This window comes from Barbus barbus (genome assembly GCF_936440315.1).
Source record: "Barbus barbus genome assembly, chromosome: 3".
Classification (NCBI taxonomy): domain Eukaryota; kingdom Metazoa; phylum Chordata; class Actinopteri; order Cypriniformes; family Cyprinidae; genus Barbus; species Barbus barbus.
The window spans coordinates 41,969,866-41,984,592 of record NC_136731.1 but is presented as its reverse complement, the minus strand read 5'-3'; the positions used below and the strand labels follow the sequence as shown (position 1 = coordinate 41,984,592).

The following is a 14,727-nucleotide window of genomic DNA, read 5'->3' as shown; positions in this document are numbered from 1 at the left end:
CAGCTTACTATGGATTTAATAGGTATTTTAGTACACTTCATTGATAATTGACCGATATTGAACCTTGTGGCTTTTTTTTCATAATTGGCCTTCTGTTGGAAACCAATGGGGCCAAAAATAGTCTGACTTTAGTCACTAATAACCTAAATATAACTGCTGCCAATCTTTGTCAAAAGATGTTATGTCTAAACGCAATTGCTGTTTGTAATACTGCCTTCTGTTCATGGTTTTTAATATATATAAAAATATATTTAATTCATCCCAAAATCACTAGCTGTGCTGTATTCTGCATATTTCAGCAAATGAACTCCAGGGAATGCAAACACAGAATTTGTATACTGTGTCCATTGCTACACTGTAGGAATAGTAAGAATATACTGACGTGCGATTTAAAGCTTATTGAAGATCCATGGGTAAAAGTGCAGTCACATTTACTGTTTAGTGTTTTTTTTCGCAGGTAAAATCCAGTCATTCTAATAGGAATCTGTGTTAATTTGGTGTGAAGGCGAAAGATTTCTCTGCGCAGATTTCAAAAGGCATTGAAGGGGGTCGGTGGGCGATAATGTTCTGCGTTAATATGAGTACGCACCGCAGGTTTGCCGCTTTCTAACTGCATCATTTTCTGATCTACTGTTTGCCTTTTGGATTTTTGTCACAACACCACCGACACTTTCCACGCACGCTATTGGATGAAGGCAACAAATACGTCATGCAGGTCGGACCCCGCACGTAGCTGCTTGCTCTATTCGCCGGGAAAATAACCTTGAAAAAGTTACCGATATTATAGTAATGGACAAGGTGTGCGAGTGGCAACAATTTTTATTTGCTTTGTTGAAAAGCGTAGCGGTTACATATAAAAAAACTGGGTTATCCCTCACCACAGATCGTTTGAAAACACGAAATCTCCCCTCGGGCCCACCGTCTACAGCAGGGGTTCTCAACCTTTTGCAAGCTGGGCCCCCCCAAAGCTGGTTCATTGCAGTTGGGGCCCCAGTGCACCCCCCCCCACACACACACATCCCAAACACCACCTTGCATAGATAGATAGATAGATAGCCCTAGGCTATTATTTTTAGGCCCACATTATTATTATTATCATCAGTAGCGGTAGGTAGGCCTATCATCATTACTAGGCTATTGCTAATTATATGAGGTTACATGCTTTATTGTTGTTGTTGTTGTTATTATTATTATCATCAGTATAGGCCTATTATCATTACTAGGCTATTGCTATAATTGGGAATTGGCACCAGACCTCTGATATTAATTTATGTTTATTATTGTTATTATTACTAGGCCTAATAGTAGGCATCATCTGCATTTTTTACAGAAGCTTGCAGGTAGGTGATGTTAATGTGAGACCTGAGCCTGCTTTGCCTTGCAAAGGTCCTCAATTCTTGGCTCAATGTTTGATAAACATAGCCTCAAATCATCCTCGATTTGTGCACGATTGCGGTATTTCGTTTTGAGTGCAGTCATTTGTGAAAATCCTGCCTCACACTGTGTGTGCGTGGCTGCGTGCGTGCGTGTATTTCACAAAAACTAAAGGAAGCTTTAGTTTATTCGTTTTATATATATATATATATATATATATATATATAAAACTAAATACGACCTCACGTTTTATACGTTTGCAGCCTCTGCAACTTCCGTCCGTCATAAAAATTTATTCGGATGGTTCGATTTTCTGCATTTTTCGCATCCGTAGCAAATATTTTGAGGGGTGTTTTAGGCAATTGAGAGCCACCAAATGACGAATATGAAAAAACGAATACGACAGTTTCGGACTCAGTCAGGGTGCAAGGACCTTAAACTTTTGAGGCTTGCGCAGCTTCTCGAGGAGAAATCAAACAAATGAGCGCCGTTTTCTAAAGTCTATGAGCGCAGCACACACAAATAAACTAAATTGACATACTGCAGTTAAATTTCAAAATGTGGTGTTTTTATATTTATAACATTTGAATACAGTTCAGCAACATACATCACACGACCTGACGACCAAGAGAGCTGACGATTGACCATCACTTAATTTACCATCACCTCACGATTGAAAATGTGACACTGATTTCATATGACAGTTCAACAAACAAGTTAATAATATTAAGTCACTTACATTTTTGATGAAATAATGACTGTTTTGGTCTATTTTAGCAGCGAAAATTGATCCGATGAATCCAAACAAAGATCACAGCATAGCGCATCTCACAGCAACACTCAATCGTGTTTTGAATGATTCAGTGTTTTGAATGAATCGATTGAGTCAAAGATTCAATGACCCATGCACAAACATCTATCTCATTCTTGATGAATCGGCCGTTTGAACGAATCGTTTGAATGAACGACTCAATGACTCGCTTAATAAAACCGCTTATCACCTGCATTTGCGCTCACTATCGACAAACCAATCAATGGTTATGTATACAAAACTATAACTTTTATGACAGTAGTTTAGTGATAAAAAAAATTAGCAATTTTTTTTTTCTTTTTTTTCCCCTCCCATCCTGTAGCCTACTCGCGTCCCCCCGCGAGCCCCACCGGTTGAGAGCCACTGGTCTACAGCACGCATTGGCATTTCCAGCGCGCCAAACTCATTAATGCTGCCTTCGTAGGGCACTTGGAAAGAAAACACTAATAAGAGCAGGATCGTTCCAAACATAATTCAATATTTCGAACGTTACACGTTTGAACCCTCCAAAGCTCACCTTCGAAGGGAACAGGGCACAGGGATGATCACTACCGAATGGCACGCACCCCTAGTCACGTGGGTCGTGAGGCTCCAGCGCTATAAAAGCGGACGCTCCCTGCTGCTCGCTCTCTTTCCCTCTGCAGCACGTGCGTGTTCGGGCTTCTTCAGACACAGAGGACTGATCAGCTCAATTAAAGCATGTTCATAATGATTTACACGCGAGGATCCGATCGCAACGCGTGCAAACCACCATGATGCAGGCAAGTCTGTCGTTCAAAGCGGTTTTTATTAATGTTACGCTGATTTTAAGCACAGTAATGGCGTTCAGTGTTTAATGGGTTCCTCTGTCTTTATGCAGGCTGGATTCAACGTGACTTGATCATGATTATCTGCTGGCTGGTTTACAGCGTGATAATTAAGCGCAGTTTATGAAAATGGTGGGTATTCAAATTGTAGTGTATTTCTCTTATTTATTATCTCCCGCTCGTGTATTTAGAGACTGTTTACTGAAATGCATGATGATTTGATCGTGGAGTTGTGTTCTGTGATGAAACTGCTACATAGGAAGTGCCGTCTGATGCGATAACTGACGATGGCGAAGCAAATCTTTCTGAGACACAGCACGCGCAGATATGAAGTGCATCGCTGCTCTAGACACCGATATCTGATCACATGATTTCTCTCTCAACAGGTGAACATCTGCATCCAAACACTGATTCAGCACTGATCAGGTAAATATTTTCAATGCTTTTTATTACTCGTGCATTTCTGGGTCGAAATGAACATGCACCGATGAATCTGCTTCTGTAGCCTTTAACAAAACCCATCTGATGCATGTCTAATCTGTACAGATGGAGCGGAGACCACCATGAAGTGTCCTGATTCAGCTGGATACAGTGCTGTATGTACAAGTAGTATTTTACTATTAAGTGCAGGGTTAATAAAAATAACTTTTTTTGGGGGGGGGGGTCTGAATAGTCCCTTATAAAGAAATGATCTGACCCAAGGTCAGTGTTTAGACCGTTTATTAATTCAAGCCTGTGATGAGAGAAGTTATCCCTGTCTGAAAAATGTGTGGAGTTTTGGTAACCTGAGGCTTGTTCAATAATGAATGCTTAAATTTTTTTTTTTAACCATAAAAATCTATTTAACTTTGACTTATTTATTTTAATTTTTACAGATACGCTCCATGGTGACAGATGAATGCTGGGGATTGACGTCGGACCATAAACTCTTTTTACAATGTTTATCAAATAAAGCATATCAAAACCATTCCCATCTCTGTGTGGTCATGTGTTGAAGGCTGGGTTGTATGAGGCTTTCTTCAGAGTGTCCAGGAAGTACTGCTCCTCCTTCAGGAAGTCTCTGTCCTGGTAGAGAAATGGTCAGAAACCGTTAGTATGGGTGGGATGTTGCCAATTTACAAAAACTTGGGGAGGGGGATATTTGCTCTATGGAGTGCAATACTGGCTGAGCATTACATCAATTCAAGTTCTTAAATTGAAGGACTTCCTAATGATTTTAGTGGTTGCAGCTTACTATTTACTACGGATTTAATAGGTATTTTAGTACATTTCATTGACCGATATTGAACCTTGTGGCTTTTTTTTTTTTTTTTTTTTTTCATAATTGGGCCTTCTGTTGGAAATCAATGGGGCCAAAAATAGTCTGACTTTAGTCACTAATAACATAAATATAACTGCTGCCAATCTTTTCTTTGTCAAAAGATGTTATCTCTAATTCTCGCAACTGCAGTTTGTAATACTGCCTTCTATTCATGGTTTTTAATATATAAAAAAAATATATTTAATTTATCCCAAAATCACTAGCTGTGCTGTATTCTGCATATTTCAGCAAATGAACTCCAGGGAATGCAAACACAGAATTTGTATACTGTGCCCATTGCTACACTGTAGGAATAGTAAGAATATACTGATGTGCGATTTAAAGCTTATTGAAGATCCATGGGTAAAAGTGCAGTCACATTTACTGTTTAGTGATTTTTTTTCGCAGATAAAATCCAGTCATTCTAATAGGAATCTGTGTTAATTTGGTGTGAAGGCGAAAGATTTCTCTGTGCAGATTTCAAAAGGCATTGAAGGGGGTCGGAGGGCGATAATGTTCTGCGTTAATATGAGTACGCACCGCAGGTTTGCCGCTTTGAATGCAGGATGGATTCTGACTGGCTGTCAATGTTTTTATCATTCATCAGCTGGAAAATAAAAATGATTTCAAAAGTCAACCAATATGATAGTTCCCCTGTGCCATTGAATCTCAGACTGCAGAGGGTAGGATTTCAACAGTTCACCAGCGATTATGATAACTACACACTCCAGCCACTAGGGAGTGTGATAAACCTAATCTGTAATCATTCACAGATTAGCTAAAGGCAGACATTTTTTAAGTTTGTTGTGGTTGTTCGATGCTCAATGGTTTACATGTGTCTAGTTGACTACATTTATGTTGAAGTAGACTGTAAATGACTGACTGTATCATTTTCTGATCTACTTTTGGATTTTTACACCATTAGATTATCGGCTTTAATATCGATGGGAAATATGGTGAGATCTCTTCTTTTTACGTATTTATTTGATTGTGTATGCCCTAAACATGTCATTTTTGTTACACTTTTAATAAAATAAATGTTAAATTGTATAAGTTTCATGATTTTAATTAATTAGACATGTTTTTGATTAATGCCATTTGACCATTAAAAAGAAGTCCAGAAAAATTAAAACGGAAAAAAATGAACTTAGAAAAAAACTAAACGGAATTTGGGAAAAAATAAAACTGATTTCATAGGGCCCTACATAAATTGGAAATGTCAGAACTTTTTTTTTTTTTGGCTGCATATTGGAATATTTGCTTTTTGGAGTCAGAACCGTTGTCATTTTAATTTTTCACTGCAGTAGTTTACCAACGTTTTTTTTTTTTTTTTGGCATTTACAGTATATGAGATTATTCTGGTTTGTTTACATGCTTGAATTAATAATTTCATATATGAATAAACCTGTGAGCTGTTGGCTTTAACATCAACAGGAAATAGAGTGAGATCCTTTTTATGCAGGCCTGTTTATTCATTTATTGGAATATTTGTTTTTTGGGGGATATTTTAGCTGAATTCTTGCATTTGGATTTTTCACTGGAGCTGTTCAGAAACTTGGCTTTACTTTGGCATGTATGTGAGGATTGTTCTGGTTTGTTTATAATTTTATAAATTTATGCATTCATCAATTTTTGCACATTTCAATATTTGTTTTCTTTTTTTAGCTATTTTTGCTTGACTGAAATTGTGCTTTATATTTTTGGGAAATGTGATGAGATCTTTCCATTTCATTATTTTGAATGGTTATAGTCCTCTCTAAGGGATGCCGTCATCACTGGGGAACTGGGTAATTTGTGAGATGAAGTGAATGTGTGTTTCTGTACCCTCTCAGCGGTGTGTTTGATGAGGGCGAGGCGGGCGTGTAGTTCGGCAGGCAGCGGGTTCACAGCGGGGGTCAGGTGTGTGCTGGCCAATGCTGGAGAGAAATCTGACACACACACACACACACACGATTGACTGTTAGACACACTGAACGCCTGCGGTGAGTCTGAATGAACATTACCTGTGATGAGAGGCGCTGACGTCCCCGGATGGACGGGAAGAGTGCGTCTCAGTCGCTCCATGTCTCTTTGATGATCCGTCATCCTCAGACACTCCTGCAGGTCACATGAGTTACACAGCCATGAGGAACTAGATAACTGAACTACATCATTTATCATTAGTCCAGCTGTTTTCAATACAGTGCAGCTTTACCAGTACCACACTACATCTCCATCAAACAGTGGTGTAGAATCACAAAACTGTTGTCATCACAGTCAAACATGCCTCTAAATATGCTCTCTCTTAGACTGGGTGTAGTTTTGGGAAGTCTGGTTCATCTTAATGAATCAGTTTGTTTGCACAGTCCATTTGAATCAATAATATTGTACAAATGGTTCATTGATTCATTATTATTTTGAGACATGATTATTTTGACCTGTACTTATCAAAATACTAGTGCTGTCAAACGATTGATCGTGATTAATCGCAGCCAAAATAAATGTGTGTGCGGTGTATATTTATGTATATATAAATAAACACACATGCATGTATATATTTCAGAAAAATAGGTTATGTTTATATATTAAATATATTTATAATATAAATTATGTGACTATAAACAGACATATTCTCAAAATATATACTGTATGTGTGTGTATTTATGTATACATTATAAATATACACAGAATACACACACATTATGCAAACAAAAACTTTCTAGCATACATAAGAAATGTAAAGCTGTACTAAACTTGTATTGTTTTGATGCTTGAAACCCATTTTTTGTGTTTTACCCATATATTATTTACATTTATTTACTTTAAAGTCATTTTGTGACAGTGGTTGTGGTCAGTGATGAGTGTGTGTGTGTGTGTGTGACCTGCTGTAGGTTGTGCTCCTGTTGTCGTAGTCTCTCCATCTGCGTGTGGATGTTGCGTAATCGTGTCTGATGTTCGCCCTCACCTGTCTAGCCTCTATCAGTGCTCGCTCTCCCTCCTCAAAGCGCTCGGACGCCAGCTGTGACACAGGAAAGCTTCAGTGTCATATGATGAGCGTTACACACACACACACACACACACACACAGATCTGCTGTAGTGTTTTACCTTACTGAATCCCTCCACCTCCTGCGCTCGTGTCTTGAGTCTCAGAGCCGCGGCGCTCAGTCGGTCTTTCTCAGCGTCCACCTCCTGTCTCAGTTTCTCCAGACTGTCTCTTTCCCGGAGCAGCGCTTCCTCCTTCTGTTTCAGCTCCCCGGCACGCAGCTTCAGGTCCGCCTGCTCCTGAATATCACACAAGAAACATGTCATTTAATCTCATCTGATGTCTGCAGTCTGTTGTTTAAACTTCATCTTGTATTAAACGTCAGTCTTGTTATTGTTAACTAATACTATTAACTTTTTTTTTTTTCTTTAAATAAAGCTGAAATAAAATATAAATATTTGATGAAAAACAAACTATAAACTACTACAAAAGTCAAAAGCACATTATAAAATTACTAAGATTTAAACTAAATTTAGATTTAATTTATGAGTAAATTTAGTTTATAAATAAATGTAACTTACATTTCTTAATTAAATCTAAAATTAAATTAAATGAAACAAAAAAAATGCAAATACAAACTAATGTTTATATATATATAACTAAAATATTATATATTATAAAAAAATATTGTATATGAATATAATAAATCATGCTACATCTTCTCGTTGCGTATCACTTGAATTTATTCTGTTTCACTTGAAAATGTTGTAAAATGTTTTGAATGCTGTTTTGTTTTACCAGTAAAAGCTCTTGAAAATAAAAAAATTGTGTTTATATCTTTTCATTTCAGAATTTTTCCTCAGAATTCCAACATTATTTCTCAGAATTATGAGTTAAGATTTAAATTGTATTCTGAGTCTTTGCATGTGTAGCTCAAATCATTACTTCAAATTCATTCTCACTTAGGTTCTCACTAGGCTCATATAGGTTCAAACATGTCTGTATTGTTTATCATGATTAGTATTAGCTGTTACAGCATGATCCATATTTTGGCCTGTACTGTGATATGAGCTGGCGGTGCTGTGTTGACCTGTGCCATGCTGAAGATGGACCCCTCTCTGTTTGCGTCTCTCTCCATGGCTCGGCTGGCCTCTCTCTCCATGCGCTCCTGACGCAGTTTCTCCTGTGTGTGAAAGCGGCTCCACTCGGCCGCCAGCTTCCTGCACTCTTCAGCACAGTGCTGCATGACGGACTGCTGCTCCTCCAGCAGAGCGCTCTGATACAGACAGACAGATGTGTTCATTTATGTGAAGTGTGATTTCAGACACCCATCCTGTACCATACTTTTGCAGAATACAGCACACTGGAATTCAAAATGATATTGTTCATGGTAATAATTCATTTTATTTTGATATTATGATTTTTCTGGCTCTTTATAGTTGTTTTTTTCTATCTTACCCACCCACCGCATTACACTGCATGTTTCTAACTTGACACGTGAAATGAGTCCAGTAAGGGTTGATGTCATATTTATCGAGTAATGTCATGTGATGTCATTTTGCGTCTGACCTTTGCCCTCTCCAGCTCCTCTCTCTCCATGCTGAACTGTTGCATCATGGTCCGTCTCTCCTCCTCCAGTCCTCGCAGAGATGATTCAGCTTTGGCCTGTTCTGACGTGACCCGCCAGCGCTCCTGAACACACAAAACAGCGTAACATCACGTTAAACACTCATACGCTCATGTTTCCATGTTCAGACTAAACCTGTCATGTGGATTCAGAGGGGTTTCCTGACCTTCTCCAGCTGTCTCTGCTGCTCGGCCAGCTGTGTGTCCATCTTGGCGATGACCTCTTTGAGTCGTGACCACTCTTCGGCCATCTCACACTGCTGCTGACTCAAGCGCTCCTGCAGGACTGAGAGCGAATGACAGATTCAGATCCGCTGGTCTGTTCTGCACAGATCTGGAGATGCTTGTTCTTGTGTTTGTACCTCTGAGCTGTTGGTCTCTCTGTCTGGCTCCGATCTCCAGCCCCTGCGCCGTGTTTTCATGTGAACTCTCCACCAGAGATGAGAGATCGCCCAGCCTGCGGGAGAACTGCTCCATCTGCTCGATGACCACCGTCAGAGACCTGCACACACACACAGAAGCTCCATGAGATCTGGGTCAAGCTGCTTAGGGACGTCTCGTCTGTGACATGCAGCACCTGGTCTGAGATGTGGCACTGGTCACCGCATCGATCTCCTCGTCCTTCAGTTTCTTCAGACGCTGGATCTGCTCTTCATGATCTCTCTTCATTTCCAGCATGGACTTCCTGTGACACATGTTAAAGAAACAGGCCTATTTTACACTAAGGTTGGTTAATGTTTTTCTGTAACCATAGTCAGCTTTAAAGAACTTTGTGCTAGTTTTTTTTATCATTATTATTATGAAACGCTAATAATTAATTAAATGAATACTTGTAACTCAAAGTTTCAGGGCGCGTGTGTGCATCACCTCTGCAGGTCTCTGAGTCTCTCCACCTCTCGGTCTCGGTCCTGCTGGCACTGTGTGAGTCTGCGCTGCTGCTGCGCCTGCATCTCCGCTCTCTCCTGCTCCGCCAGACGTGTGACCGCAGCCAGTCTCTCCGCCAGGTCCTCGTTCTCCTGCTGCGAGCGCAGCTCTCGCTGAGCGGCCGATTCCTCCAGCAGCTTCACACGAGCTCTGAGATGAGAGCATATATATTACACCAAATGATACTCTTACAGGTGTGTTACCTCTGTGTTTTCTGTGTATTGCCGCTGCCTCTCTGTGCATTACTTCTGTGATGCTGTCCAGACAAGTAGTAGTGGTTTTGCACTCACCCAGAAAGCTGAACTTCTTGTAAGCTCTCGCTGTGGAGGCCGGAGCAGAACTGGGCTTTTTCTCCTCAGGAACCGGGTCTTCTGTAAAGACACATGAAACATTTTAAAAACAGTCGTCTGAGAGACAAATCATGTGTTTATACCTCAGTGTAAAGATGTTCACCTGTGGTTTTGCTCTTGTCTCCTGCTTCAGAAGGGTCTGTTCTTTAGGAGTCGTTCCTCTGAACAGGAGCTGAGCTCGGCTTCTTCTTGGAGCTGAACAGATCCGCATACATATCATCCATGTTCTGGAATGAACAAAAAAGAGAATGATGTGATAAGGTTCATATCTCATATTTCAGCCAATCAGAGAGCAGCATCTTCTAGATTCACCTTCATGCTGTCCAGAAGCGGCAGGATCGGCCTCAGACACGTCAGAGCCCTGAGACACACAAATTCAAACAGATGTAATTAAGACTTTACAGAAGAGATGTAAGCTTTTAGGAGGTGCTTTGTTTCCAGTTTAGTAGACACAGGGTTATTATTGTTAAATCACTAAAACTTTAAAGTTAAAATGAAAAAATATAAAACTATAATAGTATATCAGTGATACTCAAATAGATGTTTATTGCAATAAATCTAAGCTTTGAGATTCATTTGATCAGTTTATTTAAACATGAGCTAAACGTGAGTTCTTCATATTTCCTGTGTTAATGCATGATGAATTTTATACACATGAATAAAAGACCAGTCTTTTGACTGTTTTATCTGAATTTCTTTTATTTTTCCAGCATTTTAGTACACTATGTAGCTTTATAAATCTTAATTGAATATGATTAGTAATTAAAAATGTTTGATTTCTGCACCATTTCTTGTATTTTCAGCTTTTATTGTGAGCGTGCGTCTCACCTCATCATCTTTCTCAGCCTCTTCTGCCAGTTTATTGAAGAAACCATCGTCCAGAAGTGACTTGAATGCAAAGAGAGCAGATTTATGGTTTATTCAGCTGTGCTACATGTGTATTTCATGCTGTGACTTGCACATGTTCTTGCTTATGAGTTGCAACCCAAATGAAGCTCAGCACAAGTGCTTCACACAAACCATCTGATCAAATGTAACCAATCAGCTTTCAGATGCAGCGCTCACCTCTTCCCGCTGCGGGACGTGAGGACGGCCACGGGTCTGCTGGACACGGCTGCAGGTGAGCGCACCTTCACTGGACCTGTGGACCAAAGACACTCACCTTTACAACAGATACAGCACATTCACCTCCATTAAATAATACTGTGACTGGATCAGTGAATAATACCTTCATCATCCTCATCACCCAGCAGATCTCCTAACACGTCATCTATAGAGCCTGGGAGAAAAGATGGAAATATTACAGCTCATATAATACAGTCATTAAACAAAAACATGAGACATAAACAGTTGAACAACTGAACAAAATCTCACTTCTGAGCCCCTTCTTCTGTTTAGAAGTCTGCAAAAGATGAAGATGAGACAATTAAACACCTTTTATGCATTTGATAAATTCAGCTATCTCTTCTGATAATACTGAAATTTGCACATAAATGTTTATATAATTTATTGAACTGTAATAATGCATTACTATATTTGTATTATTACACCACAGAATAAAGTGTTTAATGTCACATGACCCAGATCTGTATCAATAGCATGCACTGAATTATTATATTTACACTAATTAAACATGCATAATTAATACTGAATTACACATTAAATAGCAACAACTTTTGATTACAAGCTGTCTAAAATAATTACATATTGAATAAACGTATAAATTAATCTCTGTTAAACACTAGAAACTCCGCCTCACCTCTCGTGTTCGCTAAACTATATTACTTTGCATTGATGAATTTTTCTTGGACTTTACATGTGTATTGTGGTTTTATTAGAACGAAAACGGATGTTTACCACGTCTGACCCACAGCGGGTGTTTACGGTGAAATCTGTGCGCGCGCCCGTTACCAAGGAAACCAGCGCAGCGTCTACAAGAGATCAGCTGATCATCACTAAAACCGCTGCTTCTGTCTGGATGATAGGGATACAGGCAGGATTTCACAGTCCTCAGATGCCTCAGATCTGTGTTGTGAACGGGAAGAGCTTCAGTGTTGATGAATTAGCTCCTCAGAGTCAAAGATCCTGCGTCTCTGCGACCGGAGACCACACACGAAGCTGCACTTTCTTTCTAGCGAAAGATTATATAAATACAACAATAATTATTTACGTAATTCTGAAACACTGAAACAGAATGAGCTGTGGGCTCTGTGGGTTTGAAATTCCGTGACGCACTTCCTGTTTATAATACGGCATTATGGGTAATGTAGTCCACGTGCACTTTCGGAACAATTCAAGTTTTTTTTGTTTTATTATTATTATTATTATATATGGCTTATTATATTTTGGCTTTTTTTAAGTTCTAGTTTTGAATTTACATAATTAGTCATATTGTTTGGTATTTTGAAATATCTGATGTGAGTTTTGACTACCATTAATTAACTCATTAGGCCTATTCCTTTTTTTTAAAAAACTCTTGACTTAAAGTGACTAAAAACTTTTTTTTAAATGTTGATGAATTGTCTGCTGATCCTTGAGTGATTGTGAAATTCTCCCTTCTCTGCTTGTAGTAGGCTAATGGAGCCAGGAATGACAACTAGTGAATGTACTTGCAAACGTACCTTGATTCAGCTCTGATAACTCTGGTAAGGATTAGTTATTCCACACATAATACAAAGTTGACATTTCTAGGAAAGCTCTCAAACTAAAAATGGGTCATCTGTTTGGCAGCAGCTTCGTCCACCAGCTCTTTTCTTGCAGTCCTCATTGATCAGTACACCATCATAGGTGACAAATATCTTAGTCAGAGGTCATTACACCACTCCAACACCAGCTGCACATTCAAATTCAAGTTCTTATTGTTTTAATAAAAATATCCTTATTGTTGTTTTCAATCTCTATTATCTGTCATTATCAACCAATTTTTTTATGTTGCCAGATATTTTCTGATTATCACATATAACCTATCTGCATGAACATTGTTTTTGGATGCAAGTGAGCCTCTAAATCAAACATGTATAGCCTAATGAAGTTTGTCAAGTTGGTTTCATATTTTATGGATAAAAAAAGCTTTGTTTGGGAGGCTTGGAACACTCCCATTACAATCAATGGAGCCTATGTGGCAGAATAACTGATAAATTTGATAAATTTGCTTTATTTGATAAATAGCTCATCCTCATATCTCATTGCGGCTCTTTTGTACCACAAATTCACATATTTTAAGTTCTAAACAAAGCAGGGCTTACTCATCTTGTGACCTTTGTTTTTAAATCTCAGCGGTTCTTTTGTTAAGACTTAAGAACAGGTTTATCTACACTGCAAAAAATAGCTGTAAAAATACAGGGCATTTTCTACCGCAATGTACGGTTCTATGTAAACACAGTTAAATACTGTAAATGACGATAAAAATCTTAAAGGATTAGTTCACTTTTAACAAACCTTTTGCTGATAATTTACTCACCCCCATGTCATCCAAGATGTCCATGTCTTTCTTTCTTCAGTCGAAAAGAAATTAAGGTTTTTGATGAAAACATTTCTCCATATAATGGACTTCATTGGGACCCAAACGGTTCAAGGTCCAAATGACAGTTTCAGTGCAGCTTCAAAGGGCTTTAAACGATACCAGACGATGAATAAGGGTGTTATCTAGCGAAACAATCGGTCATTTCAAAAATAAATAAAAAAGTTTAAGTTTTAGAAGCACAAATGCTCGCCTTGCTCTGTTCTGTGATGCGTGTTCGTGACGTCACGTAATACGCAATTACGTGGAAAAGGTCACGGTTGACGTAAAATCCAAAATGTTCTTTTAGGCTTTTTAATATTAAAACACCCAGGATACGCACACGAAATGGGCATTTTAAACCATAAACTGACACAAAGACATTTGAATATGTGTATATGGTCCTCCTTCCGCACATTTGTAAACACTGACTCGGTACTTCTGCCTACATCAAGCGTGACCTTTTCAACGTAATTGCGTATTACGTGACGTCACGAACGCGTATCACAGAACAGAGTAAAACCGTAAAAGTTTTGTTCGTCCTCGGAACACAGTTTAAGATATTTTGGATGAGAACCAGGAGGTTTGTGACTGTCCCACTGTCTGCATAGTAATTACCACTGTCCAGGCGTGCAAATGGCACTAGGGACGGGGGGGGACATGACCCCCCCCAGATTCATAGTGACCCGATCCGTCCCCCTCACTGTCTCTACGAAAGGCAACATCAGTATTCGGAGGATAAATCAGGGTTTCCGCTATGTACATTAGCCTAAGTAGTGGCGGCCAGGCCACATGCACTAAGACATTATTGAAAAACGCTTTTGACCGCAGTGACTGACCGAGTCCCAAAACACATGCAGCCAATCAGCAGTAAGGGGGCGTGTCTTGTACTGATAGAGCGAAGAGAGCGCTCTATTTGAGTGCACAGGAGTCAGAACGTATATTAGCAGATCGACTATAGATAGAGAGAGATGGCAGATTAAAAAAAAGATGAAAATATCATAGAAACAAAACATTAAAAAGAAGGCTTACGATCAGGCAAGAGGTAGGACCCGTGTAAATATAGATCAGAGC

The 14,727-nt window shown here is 39.1% G+C and overlaps 1 protein-coding gene and 1 long non-coding RNA gene across 2 annotated transcripts; one reads left to right on the top strand and one right to left on the bottom strand.

The window, feature by feature from the left end:
* The first annotated feature begins 2,810 nt into the window (after positions 1 to 2,810).
* LOC306850441 lies at positions 2,811 to 3,951 on the top strand. Its single transcript, XR_013782404.1, has 5 exons — positions 2,811 to 2,946; positions 3,045 to 3,123; positions 3,378 to 3,417; positions 3,538 to 3,587; positions 3,867 to 3,951. It is a non-coding gene; the product is annotated as an uncharacterized lncRNA (long non-coding RNA).
* A 24-nt stretch (positions 3,952 to 3,975) lies between these two features.
* fbf1 (Fas binding factor 1) lies at positions 3,976 to 12,410 on the bottom strand (the record flags this gene model as incomplete). The annotated part of the gene is given in 19 exon segments (XM_079399741.1): positions 3,976 to 4,056; positions 6,116 to 6,219; positions 6,295 to 6,388; positions 7,153 to 7,235; positions 7,238 to 7,289; positions 7,377 to 7,553; positions 8,345 to 8,530; positions 8,824 to 8,946; positions 9,048 to 9,166; positions 9,243 to 9,382; positions 9,458 to 9,565; positions 9,748 to 9,954; positions 10,051 to 10,175; positions 10,322 to 10,381; positions 10,467 to 10,515; positions 11,220 to 11,295; positions 11,383 to 11,433; positions 11,529 to 11,556; positions 12,390 to 12,410. Coding segments are annotated over 19 exon segments (1,884 nt in total).
* Between the last annotated feature and the right edge of the window lie 2,317 nt (positions 12,411 to 14,727).